Genomic DNA, 19,710 nt, shown 5'->3' with positions numbered 1-19,710 from the left:
TCAATACTTGTTGGTTGAATAAATTAATTGTTGGCTCTGGTCTTTTAATGGGTTTTGATATTGAATATTGAAAATGACAAAATAACGCTAGCCTTTTACTTTAAATTTAAGATACTTTGTAAAACATGCATTTCTAAGTGTAGTTGAGTACACTACTTGATTAAAAATCTCCTTGGGTGAAGCCAGAATTACTAATTTTAGATTGTACACAAAAACCTTTAAAAAACGTATTTAATAACAGCGCTGAGACGACTTGTAATTACTTACTTTCCACCCTGTGTCCTGTATTTGTTTGTGTTACAGCTGAAAAATTAATTGTAAAGCTTCTAGAGACAGCATGTGTTTGAAGAAGTTGTCTTTGTCACCTACAGGCTTATTACTGAACTCCAAACTACATTCAGGTCATAAATAATTGCCTAGAAGAAGACATTTGGAGGTGTTACATGTCTAACACTGTGTTCCTGCTGTAGGAACAGTATGCTGTGTGTTTTACTTTGCGTAACATTGTACGTGACTGATTCAGAGGGCCTCGGAGACTAACAGCAAACATCCTCTTCTTCTTCTCTCACAAAGATTCTCATTGTCCTGTCTTCCACTCCCCTCAAACAGACATAATGTACTAGTATTGTTCATCATTTCTGCCTTTTAACTCCCTAATATGTTAAATTCTCACAAAGCACTATGAGAAACACAACATGACACATTCTGGGAGTAACATTTAGAAACATAAAGGCATTTAAAGAAATAGTTAGAACATCTGGGAAAAATACTTATTTGCTTTCTGGCGGAGAGTTCGATGACATGATAAATGCCTCATGTCTGTACACCAAATATGAAGCTACAGTTAGCAGCTAGTTAGCTTAGCCTAGCATAAAGACTCTGTTCAAAGCTACCAGCACCTCTAAAGCTTACTAATTAACACATTATAGCTTGTTAATCCAAACAAAACCAAAGTTTAACAACCACAATTCGCCATTTTATGGGGGGTTATGTGCTGGACTGGTTCTTGGCTTGAACCAGTTGCCAGTCAACCAGTGAACATTTAAGTTACTGGTCCAAGGATACTACTGTTATGGATTAAACAAATAAGATAAAACGTGTAAATTAGTGATCTTTACATTTGCTGGTATGTAGGCTGATTTTTTTTTGTTTTGCTTTGGACAGAGCCAGGCTAGCTGTTGCCCCTATTTCCAGTCTTTATGCTAAGCTAAGCTAACTGGCTGCTCGCGGTAGCTTCATATTTACTGTTCAAACATGAGAGTGGTATCAATCTTCTCATCCAACTCCAACCCGCTCCTCTAAAGTTCACTAATTGACATATTATAGCTTGTTTGTTCAATCCCTACAAAAAACGAAATTTTAAAACTGACAATTTTACAAGGGTTATGTACCAGCTCATTTCTTGGCTGAGACCAGTGACTTCCTGGAGTCTCACCCAAGAACCAGTCCAGCACATAAAATGGCTAATTGTCGTTTTTAAACTTTGTTTTTTGTATGGATTAACAAGCTATAACGTGTTAATTAGTGATCTTAAGAGGTGCTGGTAAGCAGATGTTGCCATGCTAGCTGTTTCCCCCTGTTTCCAGTCTTTATGCTAACCAGCTGCTGTAGCCTTATATTTACCATACAGACTCAAGAGTGGTATCAATCTTCTTATCTAACTCTTCGTCAGAATGCAAATACGTTTATTTTCCAAAAAGCTGAACTGTTCCTGTAATGGATTAGAGCTTTGAGGATAATGACATTTTTTCACTAAGTATGTACACTAAAAAAAATCAAGTGTGTCAATTTTCTTTTTTAGTAGTCTTTTGGTGTTTTATCTACTTGGGTTTTTTAAAACCTCTAAATGAGCGAACAAACAAAAAGTTCTGTGGTTGTTTTATCATTGAATAAAAGCTTTTTACCCTCAGTGTGTGTGTGTGTGTGTGTGTGTGTGTGTGTGGGGGTTATTTAAAGGAGCCAGACAGTGTGTCTGTGTGTGTGTGTGTGTCAGAGATACGTATCAGAGACGTAGGCGACCGAATTACTGCCTTTCTCTCCTCATGGATCAGACAGCTGTGCAGCAGCTGTGTGCGGAAGTGTGAGAAAATGTGTGTTGGGGGGGGGGTGTTGTTAAGGGGTGTGTGTGTCACAGAGTGAAAGATAGAAAAGCAGCACTGTAATTTATGCTGCACCTCTGACCCCACAGTTCTTGGCTGCCTGAGTCTCTGCTGAGGTTGAGGGGGAAAAAAGGCAGAACATCAGCTTCCACCAGCTCAACACGGGAAAGTGGTGGGATGAAGACGAGGGTAGAGCAAGAAGAAGCTGTATGATTAAAATGATTGTTTTTACGTGTACATTAACCACTGATTGGTGTTCAGAAACTCAGACTGTCATGTTTGTCTTACAAAAACCATGAAAACATTTGAGATTGAAAGTTCATTCTTGACTTAGATGGAATAGTAGATGTTGAAATTTCCATTTATTTGAGCACTTACATGACTTTGCATCCATGTTAGCTTTAAGGTTGAGACTGAAAGCTAATTACTGACCTTGGAAACAATAATTAAAAAAAACAAAAACAATCAGGAATAGTTTGTTAATTCACTTTCTTGCTGAGAGTTAGAGAAGATTGATACCACTCCTATGTCTGTGCGGTAAATATGAATCTACAGCCAACTAACTTAGCTTAGCATAAAGACTGGAAGCAGGGGAAAACTTCTTGCATGGAAACAAAATCTGCCTACCCATAATGTGACATTTTACAGTCCGGTTTTTGTACGGATTAAACAAAAAAAGATATAGATAACATGTTAATTTGTATAGCTTTTTAAGCTCTTTATGTTAAGCTAGCAGCCAGTTAGCTTAGCTTAACATAAAGACTGGAAGCAGGGGGAAACAGCTAGCCTGGCTCTGTCTAAAGGTGTGATGCTGGTAGGCAGATTTTTATTACCTTGTTTCCAGTCTTTATACTAAGCTTATCATACGGGCACAAGAGTGGTATCAATCTTCTCATCTAACTCTCAGCAAGAAAGCGAATACGCGTATTTCTGAAATTGTCAACCTATTCCTTTAAGTAGCTGTTCTGGAGCTTTTTTAAATTTCCATTCCCTGTTCACTCACTCAAACACAAACACAAAAGTGGATCAATCCCTGCTGTCTAAATGGGGCTGAGGCTCAAAGTGCTGTGTAGGGTAAAGCAGTAATGCAACAGCTTAATCAGGCTGAGGGGAACAAACAAACGCACACTGACTGACTACTCATCTCAAGACTCCATCTCTCCATCCTGTTTTCTCTCTGCAGGCCTCCACCCACACATGCTCATGAGCCCTGTTTGTACTGGGCGAACACAGTGTTGTTTAACGTTTTGTTTAAATGGCTTTGTCCTTCTGTTAATGCGTCTTTTAAGATAAATGAATACGCTAATAGATGAACTGTCAAACAGAAAAAAAAAGGCAGCCAGGCAGATTATTTGTCATGTTCAAGAAGGAACAGCAGATATTGTGCAATGTTAGGGTGGGAGGATGTCGTTTTTGTTAAGTCATATGAAGAGTAGCAGATGACTGTGTACGGATGACTGTATGAACTGGGGGGACGGGACACTGAGCACGAAACAAATGCTGAGATTTTGTTTGTACAAATGTGATAAATAATGGTAATATTTTGTATTTTTCTCATTTTAAACAAATCCCATGAAAAGACCAAAACCAACAATTAATGAACTTATTCCTCTGTACCATAGACAGGGAATGAAATTGGCACCTGTCACCTGCCAAATACAGGTGTAAATGTTGGCTGTATATATTAATATTATTGTTTTAAATAAATTCTTAAATAGTATATAGTATAGAATAGTCAGGGATTAAAGTTACATGATATATTCCATATTTCTACTGTCAACAAGAGTTTCTGTGAGGCTGTATTAATTAATGTATTGATAATATGACACTATATCAATTTAAGCTTATTTACATCAAACAGACTTTGGTTGACATGAGGCATCCATGTTAGTTTTGTTTCCATGTCAGATGTAACAGAGTTTTAACAGAGTTTCCCCGTTGTAATTACGAGTTTGTTGTTGACATGAACGCTATTTACAAGTCGGAAACTTGTTAATACAATAACATGAACGCAGCATTAATGTACGGTAACGAAAGATTTCCTTCCTACGAAATTACGCCCCGAAAAAGGACGTGATGTCACGTTTCTGATGCAGGTAATGAATATTGATCAGAGAAATCAAAATGAAAACAGTGTGTAAGAGCGACGCGACAGTTTGTAGTCTGATAGTGTGATAATGTATTAAAAATAACACGTTAACTAGCTAGAATAATAACTTATACATTCCCAAACACAGTGCATCAGTGTTTCTATTGGCCGACCGAGCACACCTGCACGGTTAAAGTTGGACAAAGGTGAACTCTGACCTGCGAATCAGCAGCGAAACAGGAAACGCACACTCGAATTAATTGAAGTGAATGGGAGACAGAGCAAATATTCGTAGGACAGAAAAGTGATGTGACGTACTAGCTAAATGCTATCATCAGCTAACATGCTGATGTTTAGCAGGTATAATGTTTACCATGGTTAGGGTGTTAGCATGCTAACATTTGCTGAGGCTGATGGGGGATGTCATTAGTTTTGCAGGTATTTCGTCATGAACCAAAGTTCACACTGTGTTGGACACATTTAAAGCTAAAGGATCAGCAATATTATTACAATTCAACCTGAGGGGGGAATTAATATCTAAACAAAATTTTATGGCAATCCATCCAATAGTTGTTGAGATATTTCAGTCTGTGGCTAGCATAGCTAAAACATATCAATGAGCCACACTGTAGAAAAGGTTTCAGTCGTAGTTTCGGCTCCCATCCGGAAGTCATTCTCAATTGTGAAAAAAATGGACCGGAAAGCTACTCTTAAATTTCTGAGTTCTCTCCTGGACACTCCTGGACGAATGAGGGACTACACCGTAATGAGCCACACTGTTGCACTGGGTGACATGTTCCTTCACTCCCATGAACACAAACACTGTAGATTTTGAATCAATCCTAACAAACTGAACAGAAACTGTGTCAATCCGCTGATGAAAATAGGCCACCATGAATGCACTTTTACTCCAGGTATAGTGCCCAGTTGTTTTAAGGAATCACTGAGCCTTTTTTCCCTTAAAATGACACTAATTTTATATATATGTATATATACCATTTTTTGAGGATTTACAGTAGCAACCAATGGGCTTGGGGCCACAGACAGGGTAGGGATGTTTGAAAGTATTAAAGTACTAATGCACTGGTGGTTTTGGTCTTTTCATGGGATTTATTGACAATAACAAAAATATAGAATATCACCAGCCTTATACTTTAAACGAACATGAGAAAATGGGATTGGCACATACAGAGCTGACAGCAGAGGCCGGTTTAAATTTGTTCGTTTATTTGGAACCCTCCTCCAAATCACGTCTGTAATTTTTCCATTTCACAAAATATTTACAAAAAAAGATACTTTTATGTCGTTTTTTTTCCTCTTTATGTTGACTGTTTTAACAGCTCCTTTTTAGGATGATGACAATTGCTTACATCTCGCAGTCCAGTCTTGTTCTTTTAGAAAAAGTTCATGAAAAAAATTCCTTCCACCCTTCTTTTCTTTCATACACTCGTTTTAAAACTGCATACATTTCCCCCCCCCCATTGTTCTTCTTTTGAGTGCTTTAAAAAACTCTTCCTCGCATGCTTTCAACTGCAAACAGGAAGCCAAGAGCTTGTGTGCTTATTGAGAGGAAGTGACATCTTTGCCCTGCAGGAAGTACAATTACAGCATCATCAGATCCTCCAGATGCTTGATTGGTTTGGTTTGTCCATTCTTGCCTTTTTCTCTGAAATCAGAGTCTCTCTAGACAAGCATGAAACCTACAGATGTACCAAATAACACAAAGTCATAGTAATTACTAAATGGAAACAGTCTTTGTCAGAAGATTTTCTGTCCTGTGGGAAGCCTGGTAGCAGAAGGGAGTGCTAGGAATAAGAGCCAAATTCCCAAAAACTCTTGAGGGCCACGGTTAACTGGCCCTCTTTAGATGCAGCTCTAGTGTCCCTCTGTGGGTCAGCATCTGTAGTCCAGGCATAACAAGGCATCCCACAAGTGCATTGTGGGTGTTCCATGGAAGAGCGTTTTGTGTTCAAGCTGTACGATCCATCCCTGAACTCAGCAAAGAAAGGAAGAGGTGCCATGACGATCAAAATCAAGAGACACAAAGGGGCCGCAGTCCCTCTTTAAAGGATCTATCAAATGTGAGCTGGGCAGAGAAAAATATGATGCTAATAACATAAGGCAATTGACCTCAGTACAACTGGAGGGGTGATTATTTCAGAGAAACATGAGGCGCTAAACTGGAAAGGTCAACATTATCTCTTTTCCCTTTAGCGTCAGCAAGAAGCCATGAAGAGGCATGAGAAGATTTTCTAATAAAAGTTCATTTTCTATCACTCCATCTCCTGCTCTATAAATAAAATAAAAAAAAATGCATGTCTTACTCTCCTCCTCTTGTTTCTTGTTTATGTGTAAAATGCTGAGCTAAGTTGTGCCAGAGTGAGCGGTTGGCTGTTTATGCATTTTACGTATAATACACTACATGAAACACTGACTGAAAGTAAAGAAAATAAGAAAATAAAAACACAAAGAGATCAACCCTGCCCCCGAATGTGTATACATGTTCTACATCTGTGTGTGTGTGTGTGTGTGTGGATATAAAGTCTAATATTTTAATGCGTGTATAGAATAACTGCATTGTGTTTTTTCCGGTTAATAAGTCGGTAAAGGTGTGCTATTTTGGTGCCTGCCTCATTATCCAAGTGTGTGTGTGTGTGTGTGTCTACTCTGTTAACTGGTGACATAGTGCTTTGTAGAGGGCTGCCCATACAGCCCGTAAAAATCTGCATGTCTGTGTGTCTGAGAGGCGTCTATCCAGTCCCTCACTGCCAAGCCCTGCATGGACGGGCCTCCAGAGGCCAGGCCGGGAGGAGGGGGGTAGTCTTGGGCACTGACCCAGGGGAAAGAGCCAGAGCGCGGGTATGGGGGATGGCTGCGGTGGCCTGACACTGAGGGCACTCCGGAGCAGTAGCAGTTATCCATCGTACACACCAGGATCTTACGGCCGCCATATTGAGGCAGCACGGCCTGCTGGGAGGAGTGTGAGGAGCTGCTGCCTCCAGGAGGAAAGTGCGAGGAGCCGAACACAGAGCCTGAATGGTGGTTGGTCAGAGAGGCGCTCCCACTTCCTGTCCCGCCGCTCTCGCTGATGTGAGGCGGGCCGCAGGGGCCGAGAGGCTGCTGATTAGTCGACTGCCCTTCTCCAGAGGCAGAGCCGGAGCCCAGGTAGGGCTGTTTGGCTAATGATGAGGAAGAAGATGAGGAGGAAGAGGAGGAGGAGTCCTTGAAACCTGGAGCAGCGTTTTTTCCAACGTTCCCATTTCCCTCTGGGAAAGCAGTGGAATGTTTCCGTTTCTCTGCTCCAGAGCCAGAGCTCTGACCGCTGGGATACGCAGGAACAGACTGCAGGAAGGTCGAGGGAGGGGTGAGGGGAGCTGAGAGAAAAGAGAAAAGATGGGAAATAAGAGGACATAAGTGGTAATTCAAATAAAAACACTCATGACAGTAACGTTCTGGATTAAACCCTGATAAAGGTGTTTGAGATCCTACCTTCCAGTGTTCTCTTCAAGCTCTTCTCTCTCTTTGAGATTTCAGAGAGGAATAGTTTAGAGTTTAGATTCCCCACTTTGTAAGGAGGGAGACTGCTGCCCACACATGCCTGAGACCTACAACAAGTGCCAAGAGACATGCAAAATTCAAGATGAGACGTCAGCTTGGAAACATCACATGCGTATCATAGACCCACAGGCAGAAAAGCAAAACATTTTAAAAAATCCAAGAGCTTTTCTATCACCTGTCTGTGAGGATTTTAACAGGCTTGGTGTTTTTCATGAAACTCAGCTCCTCTGCCTTACTGAAGGCTGTGTGGATGGAGCTCAGTAGCTTCTGGGCCTCATGGCGCTGCTCTCCCAGAGCCAAAACCTGGGCAGCGTTCTCCTGGCAGAACCGAGCCTGAGCGCGGTCCAGAGCCTCCAGTGTCCGACCGAGATCCTCCTCCAGGAGCTGGTGCATCCGCTGGTACTGCAGACGCACCTCCTCTTTCAGCTCACACACCCTGTCCTGTAGAGAAACAAACATGGACACACAAACATCAATCCACTCGAGATTTTCTTTGTATTACGCAACACCGTGTAGAATCTGAAAACGTGTGTAGTTGTGTTTACGCCCACAGGAGAAGGGTGTAAAAACATACCTCCACCACACACTTGTCAGAGTCGAGTTTGCAGAGCTGTTCTTCGATCTCCTGCACTCGTTCCTCCACACGCTCCTGCTGTCTTAACAGGGTTTGCTGTGAGGTGAGAAAGAGAGACAGAAAAGAAAGAAAAGTGAGTCTTAAGCTTTGGGAAGTTGTGACCTCAGCTAGCCACTAGCATCCCCTCCCCATGCCTGAGATATCAGAATCTGGGAGCCGGCTAATTTAGTCTCCATCCAACAATCCCTGTGGGGGAGGAAGGAGGGGGTGCTGTCATAGCAACCAACAGCTATTTTGTGTTTGCATTAGTGAGTGAGGACTAATGTTGGGGGAGCTGGGGGGCAGCGAGCAGAGATAAATAAATGGGCATAGAGAGGCAGAAAAAGCTCTAGCAGCTCTCCTCTCTCTACTCTCCCCTCAGTGAACCTCCTCTCTGTACTTATTCTTTAAAAGATGCTGCTCTGTGAGCAATGGCAATGTTGTGGCAACAGCACTTGTTATTTCTAGGATGATGATTGCATGTGAACAACAGCAGACGCCTGCTCGGGCCAAGCTGAGATGCCCATCCGGCTCAGCTTGTGGTCAAAATAAATTAAAAACAAAATCAATGGCTCCATATGAGATCAACAATCCTTTATGTCGCTCCCTACATTGTATAAGTCTGACAGGAATGTCATTGACACAGATTTGCTAATCCTTCATGCTGTTAATATTTAATGTGAGATATGAATAATCCACAGTCAACATTTAATGAATGAGATGCATGCTGATAAGATGGTACAGAGCAAAATAATGTGGCAATGCCGATATGATCCAGATTCAAATAAACAACACTAAGCGTCTGCAGTCATGCTCGTGGCTTTGTGAGACTTTACTTCGGGTTTTGAGCAGTGTTTTGAGCTGAATGCCAACATCAGCATGCTAACATGCTCAAAGTGACAATGCTAATGTGCTTATGCTAAGCAGGTATAATGTTAACCTGATGGGAAGGTCATTAGTTTTGCAGGTATTTAGTCATAAACCAAAGTAGTGCTGCAACTAATGATTATTTTCATTATAGATTAATCTGCCAACTTATTTCTCAATTAAATGAATAGTTTTTAGTCTTTAGTTTTTAATCTATAAACTGTCAAAAAGTAGTGAAAAAAGCCCAAGGTGAAGTCTTAAAAATGCTTGTTTTGAGAGTACTAACACAAAGGGACTCATGTAAGACAAACAAAAGCAGCAAATTCTCACATTTGAGAAGCTGAAACCAGCAAATGTTTGGCATTTTTTTGCTTGAAAAATGCCTAAAATGATTAATAGATTATCAAAAAATATTTGCAGATTAAGTTTTTAGATCGACTAATAATGATTACTGCAGCTCTAAACCAAAGTATTGGACAAAGTAAAATGTTGACCTGATGATGATCTAGAAGAAAAGTTAAGGGATCATCAAGTTAATAAAATTAATCCTGAGGGAAACATGAATGTGTGTAACAAATTTCATGCCAATCCATCCAACAGTTGTTGAGATATTTCAGTCTGGATGTTAAAAAAATTTAATCTATCATGAATCACACAAGTCAATAATCTGTTGTTTTTCACAGGCTGAAGGTCTGTTCACATACCATCGTCGTCATCATCATCATCACTATCCAATCATTCCAACTAAGCAGCAGCTGATTTTATCATTAGTGCCATCAGCTGCTGTAGAGCTTGATAGGAATGAAAACCTGCATACTCTTGGGCCTCAGTGGCACATGGTTGGGAACCACTGCCCTAGATATCTTTCTCTCTCTCACACACACACACACACACACACACACACACACACACACACACACACACACACACACACACACACACAGGGTTGGCATGGTTAGATGCAGGACTGTGACCTGGTTGTGCTGATTGATTGAGTTAGGCTCCGAGCAGAAGCCAGGGGAAAAACAGGGTCGAAGGAGCCGAAGCTTCCCGGAGGGGGGTGGCAACTAAATGCATGGAATACCTTTGGGGGAGGGAGAGAGGGAGGGGGGAGTATAAAGATGGGAGGGTGCTCTTTAGCTGTCATTTCACCACAATGTCTTCTCCATCAGAGCCACCAGAGCAGGAGAGCAGGGCCAGAGGGAAGGTCGGCCCTCGCCTGGAGTAGCTGGTGGATGGTGTGAGTGAGGTGAATTTAGTGGGGGGCTGACGGACATGAAGAGTGGGGGAGGGGGGTCCCTGAAGGGTGGTGTGTGTGTGTGTGTGTGTGTGTGTGTGGAGAAGGGGTCCACTCTGCATTCCTTGAGTGCATTCAACATAGAGGATGTCTTTGTAATTACTACCATGAGGACAAATATCTAAAAGAATTTTATGGATTAGAGTTGATCTGGCTAAAATCAATGTCACAATGTAATAAGATTATTTATCTGATATCTGCACAGGAAATCATTTAGCAGAGTCTTGTTTTGTGTTCAATTTATTTAGTGAAAGATGGCCTAAACAATAGCCACACTCATTAAGCATATGGCATTTACTGCTGTTTTATTTAATAAAATTATATTTATTCTTAATGATGTTAGTGGAGGTTACAGCCCGACCGATACTGGATTTCCGTGGCCGATAAATAAAAAAAAAAATCCTAAATCAATATATCTGCAGATAGTACTTTATTTAATATAAATGCACAACATAAAAAACAAACTTGAAGTGGATCGCTTAGATTTGAGAGGTACAAGCAGGACATTTTAAAGTTGAAAAATCCAACTAGTCAGTCCTCTCTGGTGGACAAACTACGTAATGGAGACACTGTTTCTAAATTAGCTCAAATATAACTAATTACTTATCGCCCGACAATAAGCTAATATCGGCCGATTAATTGGTCTAGCTCTAGTGGACAATAAAACCTATATAGTATTTCACAATGTGGCAAATGTATGCAAAGATCACATAAAATTATCAAATTCGTGCTCAATGCAATGAACTGTCTTTAACTGTTAGCCACTGCTAGAGCTGAAATGATTTGATTTAATCAATAAGTTGATCACCAGAAAAATAATCAACTATTTTGATAAACGAATAATAAGTTAGGTCATTTTTCAAGATCTCAATTGTGAGGATTTTCTGCTTTTTTTCTTATTCTATATTAAACTGAATATTTGTAGTTTTTGGTCTGTTGGTTTTTTGGACTAAACAATTCATCAATTACGTGAGAAAATAATCATCAGATTAACCAATAATGAAAATAATCATTAGTTGCAGCCCTTCGCATCACACCCATAACTTCACTTCCATAAAACAAAAACTTAAAATCATTAATTTTGTTAGTTTTTCCCCAAACGATTTTCTCAGATTAGTTATTTTGAACATTTTAATTTTGTACAGTGATTTCATGATATGATCATATCATCAAGATATTGTTGAAGTTGATACGTGATAATAATCGCTAGAGCCCGACCAATACGTCGGCATTGCCAATATTTCTATGCTATTTATCAGCATCTACATATATTTCTGTCAATACGTAACAAGAAATCGCAGTAGAGAAATGCCAAAGATACAGAGTCGTTTAGAAACAGTGCCATTATAGCACGACAGATATAGATATTTGAGAATTTTTTAAAAACCCAATAACCATATAAAATAACACAAAGACTTTTGATGACGTCACCGTGGTCTGTGGGAAATTGTAATGGGAATTTTTTAAATACAATTTTCTGACATTTTATAGACTAAGCGATTGATCGATTAATCAAGGACATAGTAATCAGATTAACCGATAATGAAAATAACTGTTGCAGCTGTACTTTGTTTTATGACTATGACATTCCCATCAGCTGTATATTGTGTTTAGTGCTCATTTTTAGCTCTAATTAGCATATGTTAGCATGCTAACACACTACACAACAGTAGGGTTAGGTGATATCAGAATCAGAAATAATTTATTGATCCCTGAGGGGAAACTCTTTGTTGACGGTATATTGACGGTATATACCGGTAGAGAGGATGCTTTAAACTATTTTTTCAGATTTATTTTTGAAAGAATTGTGACCATGTAATGGCGATACTGTTTCTAAATTACATCAAACATATATTTGGCATTTATGTACTGCACCTTCTTGTTATTTATCGGCCGACATATATTTGTGATAAGCTAATATCAGCTGACATATCGACCCTGCTGATTTATCCCTCTAGCTCTTGTTGCCATTACACAGTTTGCACTCCAGAGTTTATTTTGTATAATGTAAAATAAATAAACTGTAAAATGTCCCACTTAACACATATCTTTCTCACAATTCTTTTATATCTATATTTAAGGGATCCTTATCAAAAATGTTTGTTTCTTTTATGTGTTTATGCTAAAAAAGTAATCTCAGCTGATAGTACATCATATTTTTTAAAGATAAATATTGATATCTGTATCTGGGTCAAAACCAGAATTAACTGGGCTCTACTTATCGCCCAGCCTGATTATACATAATGTAGGAAAAGCTGTAAATGTGAAGGATTTTGGTAATACAGCTTTTAAATTCAGACCAGGTCCCATCCGATGGCCCTTCCTGTGCCCCAGGCAACCGATTAACTATACATAAAGCTGAGTCATAGCATTACCAACAGGAAATACACCCAAGCATGACACAGTTGACACCTAAACAGGGTGTTGGGTGAACAACATGAGTCAGTCAGCAGTGTAGCCTACATGGTTCTCCCTCTGACTAAACTGCCCTGTCACACACCCCTTTAAAACTGGAAAAAAGAAAGGGGGCGGAAAACCAATCCGACCTCTGCTCAAACCGACGACAGCGAGCACAAAACCCCCAGGAAAGGAAGAGGTTAATAAAAAACCCCAAGTACACCGCAGAATCAAGTGACAAATCACTTTAATCCCCCTACCCCTTGCCTCCACTTCCACCCCCTTCACAAATGGCGATCCCTGAGCTAGGATGCACCTGTGCTGGGGAGATAAGGCCCTCTGAGGGCCCCTCATTGTTCCACCCTCGACTGCATTGTTTGTCATTCCAACAGATGAGAATGGAGGTTGGAGTGGATCACAACTGAAAAATGCACAAGACTCTCACACAGGGGCTAAAAAAAACACCCAAAATTGTTTCTTAAAATGGGGAATTCTGTTTTTCCACTAAGTAAAGTGACTTGCTAAATACATAAACAACTGAGAACATATCACAGACAGCTTTGTACCCAAAAGCCTCCACTTTATGTCTTTTATTTGGCAAAAAATGAATTTAAAATATGTCCTTTGTTCTGCATGGCGACTACAAAGTAGATGAAAAATGACCTCACTGGCTTGTGTGATGCTGTTATGAATGCACAAAGCTACATTTTGGTACTTGAGTGGGCACTTAGCCAACAATTACTGATCACTGATGAACTGACACATTTTCGCAAGTTGGGCCACAATGAACGGTTATTGTAGTTATCGATTAATCTAACGTTTTTCCTTCTCGATTAATCGTTTAGTCTATAAAATGTCAGCAAAGAGCAAAATCGCAGTTTCGCAGAGCCCAAGGTGAGGTCTTAAAATGTCTTGTTTTGTTTGACCAACAATCCAAAACCCAAAGATATTCAGTTTACTGTCAAAGAAGATATTATTCACATTTGAGAAGCTGGAACTAGCGAACATTTACCATTTTTGCTTAAAAAAAAAAAAGATGAACAATTAACCTATTATCAAAATACTTTGTTCTTTCGCAGTAATTTTGTTTCTGTCAGTGTCAGAGTGTGACACCGCCCTGAGCAGAAATAAGTGAATAAACAAGTGTGTATTTGTTTAATGTATGTGTACGATATAAAAGTCTCCTTACTCTGATGTCGTTGCGTCGCAGCTCCACGTCAGTGACCGCATGGCCGTGGCTGGGGTGGCAGCGGGCGAAGCAGCAGTACTGACACACCGCTGTCTGCTCGGCCTCGCAGTGATACAGCCTGTACTCGTCATGCTGCAGGCAGGTCCAGGCCTTCACCGCCTCTGCCTCCACCAACAGGTGCCCGAGGGCTGAGCACGGCTGCTGCAGGTGTGTCTGGACGTGGGACTGGCAGCACGGGGCGTTGCAGCGCAGGCAGACTTTCACTGCGGGGAGTGGCGGGCCCCGGCGGCACAGGATGCACTGCAGCGCCGGCGTGGTTGCCTTCTCCACGCTCAGGGCGTTGTACTTCTCAACTATGTTGGACAGTTTGTGGTTCTTCTCCAGGCTGGGCTTCTGGCTGTAAGCATGATTGCACTCAGGGCAGCGGGCCAGTGTAGAGTCTTTGGCCCAGGCCTCGCTGATGCAGCCCCGGCAGAAGTTGTGCTTGCAGGGCAGCTGGATGGGATCTGAGAACACGTGCAGGCAGATGGGGCAGATGAGCTCCTCCTCAAAACAGTTCCTCCACGTCTCAGCCATGTCAGAGGCCATCATGGTGCGGGCAGGCATACACTAACTGTTTTCCACTTCTACCAGACCTCCGGGCCTCTCTGTTCTCGCAGAAAACCTGACACTCTCAAAATGAGTCTTGAGAAAAAAGATAAAAGCAGACCCGATGCCGTCCTGAAAGATCAGTCTGTATGTTTCAACCCCTGTGACCAAATTAGACTCGTCTCCCTGACAGAATATTGCTTATTGCTGCAGCATGAAGGCAAATTCCAGAAAATTGACCAGAGAGGGCTTCAGGCAAGGATGACAACACCTTGGTGATTTCAACACACACACAGCAGGGGCTGACGTTATACAGATTACAGTAAACGGTTCCTTTCCTCTAAATCACTCTCACACTCACACTCACACACACACAGGGCCTGCTTTTACAGCTTCTGTGTGTGTTTATAGGCCTACAGGAAGCTAAAAGCCTGCCAAATACAGGTAAACCATGAAATGCAAACAAGGCACAGAGAACCAAATATCTACACAATTACTTATATGATCACGAAGTGAATCAATCTCTGTATATCACATGAAAAGACACTTGATCCCTCTCTGCTGCCTGCTCGGGCCCTTACCTTGAGAGCTTCCTTCTCGTGAACGTCGGATTATGATTGACTGTGGACCAATTCAGACCAGCAACCGAAGCATGAAAACCATGAGAAAGGACTGCTCCAGCCCACACCCTGATTACTATTCACACACACAGAGCTTTTAAAACCTGAATCTTGTTTTATCTGGACCTCAAGGGCGCTTGATTCCCTCAATAATCACAACGCAGCGCAATGCTTTTGTCCGCTGAATCATAAATAAGTATCCGAGGAGCCTCCATCTGCAATTTAATTATACATACAACCAGCGACGGTTTGGCAGTAGACAATAAAAGCTGTTTTACACGTCAAATTAACAACACAGGTACCTCCAGGCTTTCAATTTGACATAAAAGCGACATTTCTATTTGATGAATAACGCCTGCTATGTGGCACAGCTCGCATATCTGTGCACAAGGCCCCGGCTTTTCTACCAGTTTTCTGTCGACAACAAAGGCCTTATAATCTCATTAAACAGCAAATCATACCCGGGCCATCATTTCGAGCCTGTTTACTGCATAGTTAATCGTTTTAATAGTCGAGTCCAGCTCCTGCGCACAAAACAAAGGGTTTTAGGATCCGCAGGAATGTTGGCTGCTGTTGCAGAGCCTTTTGGTTTCCCCACTCTATCAAATATCTCCTGACCCAAAGATTATTATTATTATTATTATTATTATTATTATTTATATCCAGCTCTGGCCTCTTTTTACTTTGGTCTCCACCTTATTCACCTATCGTCGCCTCAGCCTTTAGCCAACAACATATTTTTCTACTTCCTTATCTCGATTAAATCGTGTAAATTACCTCAGACGTCACCTCATCGTTTTCTACCATAGCACAGGTACAGATGAAAACACAAGATTGGCACTATTTTCCGACAAGGACGGTCGTTGCTAAAATAATCTATAGTCATTATCTTTAAAAATGAGCCATATTTATATGTTTAACTAATAGAAATACAGAAATATACCCTGCTAATCTTAAAGGGGACGTCGCTTTTCTGCCCTTGTTAGGGATAGCTGTCACCAGCCATCTTGCAAATCCTCATTTAAAAAAGAAAAGAAAAGGAGATATCCGCCGTGGAAAGGCTGCTTCACCAAAGCTGCTTTTCGATATCTGACCTACACAGGCACATTAACGCAAAGTCCCGTCTTTATAAAAGGAAAAACACGCCTTTTTTTGTCGTTATTGTAGGTCCAAAGGAGCAGCCTCGACGTGGTTATTTTTTCGTGGTCTTATCTGGTCGGTGTGTCCGGTGTGAGTCGGCTCCGTGGCTCATAAAAATCCAACACGGTTGGGAATAATAATTGGCGTTTTCTCCCCCCTTTCTTTCTCTGTGTCTATCGGCCAGGCTTCCGAGAGAGGAGGAATGCAGGCGAGCTGGACTAGTCTCCAAACCAGCGTCAAGAAACCCGGTGCAACACGCGACTTCCGGCGACGTTTTTCAAAATAAAACGGAGGTCAAAGATTTGTAAACAACAAAGCCTATTAATCATTTATTAACATTTTTAAAAAAAATCCGCTGCACCTACAAACTATATATTTTATAGTTTAAATACACACTGTTTTTTCCAGTGGTGGCATTTACTCAAGTGCATTTACTGAAGTGAGGTACTTTACATGAGTATTTCCATGTTATGCAACTTTATACTTCTACTCCACTGTATCTCAGAGGCAAATATTATACTTTTTACTTTACACTACATTTGTCTGACAGTTTTAGTTGCTAGTTACTTTGGGTAAAACCATGTATCTCCAAATTTGGTGATTTTGAATTTGAATGTTTCTGATAAACTGAAGGATTAAGTTCCTTTATGGGCTGAGAAAATCCTCCTACTTCTTAAGCTAAATGAACTATTTTAAACCCTCCTTGGATTTGCTTCGTCACAAAGCTGAAAACAGGGCTGTTTTTCTGAGCTCATGAAAAGCTGACTTTTTAGAGATATGTGACAAACATATGACGATCTTATAGACCATGATGCATTGCTGTAGATTAAACTAACCAACAGTATATAAAGTAGTTAAAATCAGCTCAACCTTAAACATCTACAGCAGTAAAATGCAACAAACACATTAATGCAGCAGTAATATTAATCCAGAAACATCAGATATAATAGGAAAACACTGACAGGGAACGTTTTACTGCACAATGAGTGCTTTTACTTTTAACACTAAATTTTGTTGATAATACTTACATATTTTAACTTAAGTAAGGTTTTGAATGCAGGACTTTTACTTGTAGTGGAGTATTTTCACAGTGTGCTAGTAGTACTTTTACTCACATAAAGGATCTGAATACTTCTTACTATTGTATTCTTGTTTACAATTTTCAGGAACAGTTTGATTTGCATATAGACATTGTATGTTGTTATTTACCTACCTTTGTTCAGCGTTGTTATCCTTGTTTTTAGCTCTATGTTTATTTCTGTCTTCCTGTAAATTGTTCTGTGTGTGAGTACATTGAGAGCAACTTAAAACCAGAGTCAAATTCCTTGTATGTGTACACAAACTTGCCCAATAAAGCTGATTCTGATTATAGCTCAGTGTTATCCAAACAGGGGTACTTCTGCAGTTGCCAGAGCTTATATGGAAAGATTGTAGAGTAGATCAGCTAATTGAAAAAATAGAAATTATGATATAAATATTTGTTTGTACCGACCTCAGTTAACAAATTTTTGGGGGGCAGCTGAAACAAACTGTAAACACAACACTGACATATTATCACCTTTTAGGTTGATATGGCGAACTTGTTAGCAAACAGTTGCCTATTTACACATCCAGCAGATCATTACCATTTATTTAGAGACATGTCTTTGGTCAATAAGATCAATATTTACTCTGCTTTTAGCTCTGTGTTTAATCTCCACTATTTCCTGAGGGAAATATCTGGCTCGGGATAGTAATCAAGTGGACCCACTCTCACGCTGTGAGTCCCAGACAGTTTGTGGCAACAGTGGTAACGTTACTGGTAGAGTTTTGCAATAGAACAACAGCAAGTTTGATGAATTGATCTCTGTCTGTCATTGATTAATTGATGTCTTTTGCCATCTTAACATGTAAAAGTTAAGTACGGATTCATGAAGGTAAGAGGGTTTATGTTCCTATGTAAGCCATTAAATTTAAGACAATGAGATGGTGGCTATACAATGTTTTTTATTTTTATATTTTTTAAAAAGGGAGTAAAAAGGCATGTATTTTGAGTTACAGTGAGATGGTATAATCATAATGTACTCCTCATATTAAAGAGTACTAGAGACTTGAACATAAACAAAAGCTAACACATTAATTTACAGTGATCTTGATAAAATTATTGACAGTGTGTGAAATATATTTCATATTTTGATATATTTCTTACATGTTGTGTTTGAAGTTGCAAATGAAACATTATCTGTTGATAGTGCCATAAATAATGTGCTACCCAGGGGCGGATCTACCGGGGTGGCATAGGGTGGCAGCTGCCACCCCAGATTTGGAAATCTAATTCAAAAATATGTATATATGATAAGTTGTGGAGCGAAACTCCGATGTCCGAGTGCAAGTGAATGCAGCAATAGATGACGCTCTACCAGTCCTATTCTTCAAAGAATAGCTCATATCCCTAATTGAATACCACAGCATATGATGTTCAGTCGGGCTCTGTGTTAAACATGCAGAGAGAAAAACAGCTTTTTCTGATGTATATTTACCACTTTTCTGGCAGAATGATTAAACTAAGCATGATAGCCATCTTAATCATAATGTGTTGCTTTTAAGTAGCTCAGAATATGATAAAAGCATATAGAAATGCAGAAAATGGCTTTTAAATCTATAGTCGTCTTAACGGATATGGCTTTTTATTATTGTGAACAAATCCCATAAAAAGACCAAAACCAACAATGTGTTGTTCTGTCTCTCAATACTTTCTGACTTCCTTGCCCTGTCTGTGTCTTTCAGCCCTGAGCACATTCATTCCTGAAAATGTTGAAAACCGAAGCACAATTTAATCATTTAATTTTTAAAAAAGGCTCAGAAATGTCTTAAAACAGCTGGGCACCATAGGTTTTAGCAAACATTACTCAAATGAGAGTAAATCATGCATTTGTTGGAGATTATTTTCAGCGCTAGATTAATACATATTTGGTGCTCGTGTGAGTATTAACGGCAACATTAAAGTGTATGTGGGTGATCATCGCAATGAAGAAACATGTTCAACAGTGTGGCTCATTGATGTGTTTTAATAGTTTCTGGACAATGCATGTATGTCTAAATGTAGAATATCCTCAGACTTATCCTTTATGTGATGCTGAACCGCATCCACACCCACCTGGAGAAGCCGCCAAGCAGGATCATGTTTTTTGACTTCTCCAGTGCTTTCACCATCCGGCCAGCCCTGCTGGATGAAAAGCTGGCAGCGATGCAGGTGGACGCCCCCCTTGTATCT

General features: G+C 40.2%; 1 protein-coding gene across 2 annotated transcripts; it reads right to left on the bottom strand.

Moving 5' to 3' along the window:
- Positions 1-5,393: 5,393 nt before the first annotated feature.
- trim8b (tripartite motif containing 8b) lies at positions 5,394-16,716 on the bottom strand. 2 transcript variants are annotated; one of them, XM_044177829.1, is made up of 6 exons: positions 15,279-16,715; positions 14,110-14,793; positions 8,321-8,416; positions 7,922-8,187; positions 7,678-7,793; positions 5,394-7,562 (listed from the first exon to the last, which is right to left on the bottom strand). In XM_044177829.1, exons 2-6 carry the CDS (start codon positions 14,713-14,715, stop codon positions 6,859-6,861), a joined length of 1,788 nt encoding a protein of 595 aa, XP_044033764.1. In that variant the 5' UTR covers positions 14,716-14,793; positions 15,279-16,715; the 3' UTR covers positions 5,394-6,858. The 2 variants fall into 2 exon arrangements, with proteins under 2 accessions (XP_044033764.1, XP_044033765.1); XM_044177830.1 differs by having other exon boundaries at positions 14,110-16,716.
- Between the last annotated feature and the right edge of the window lie 2,994 nt (positions 16,717-19,710).

This window comes from Siniperca chuatsi, linkage group LG20 (genome assembly GCF_020085105.1).
Source record: "Siniperca chuatsi isolate FFG_IHB_CAS linkage group LG20, ASM2008510v1, whole genome shotgun sequence".
Classification (NCBI taxonomy): Eukaryota; Metazoa; Chordata; class Actinopteri; order Centrarchiformes; family Sinipercidae; genus Siniperca; species Siniperca chuatsi.
The sequence above is the reverse complement of the archived record's forward strand: the minus strand, read 5'-3'. Positions and strand labels throughout refer to the sequence as shown.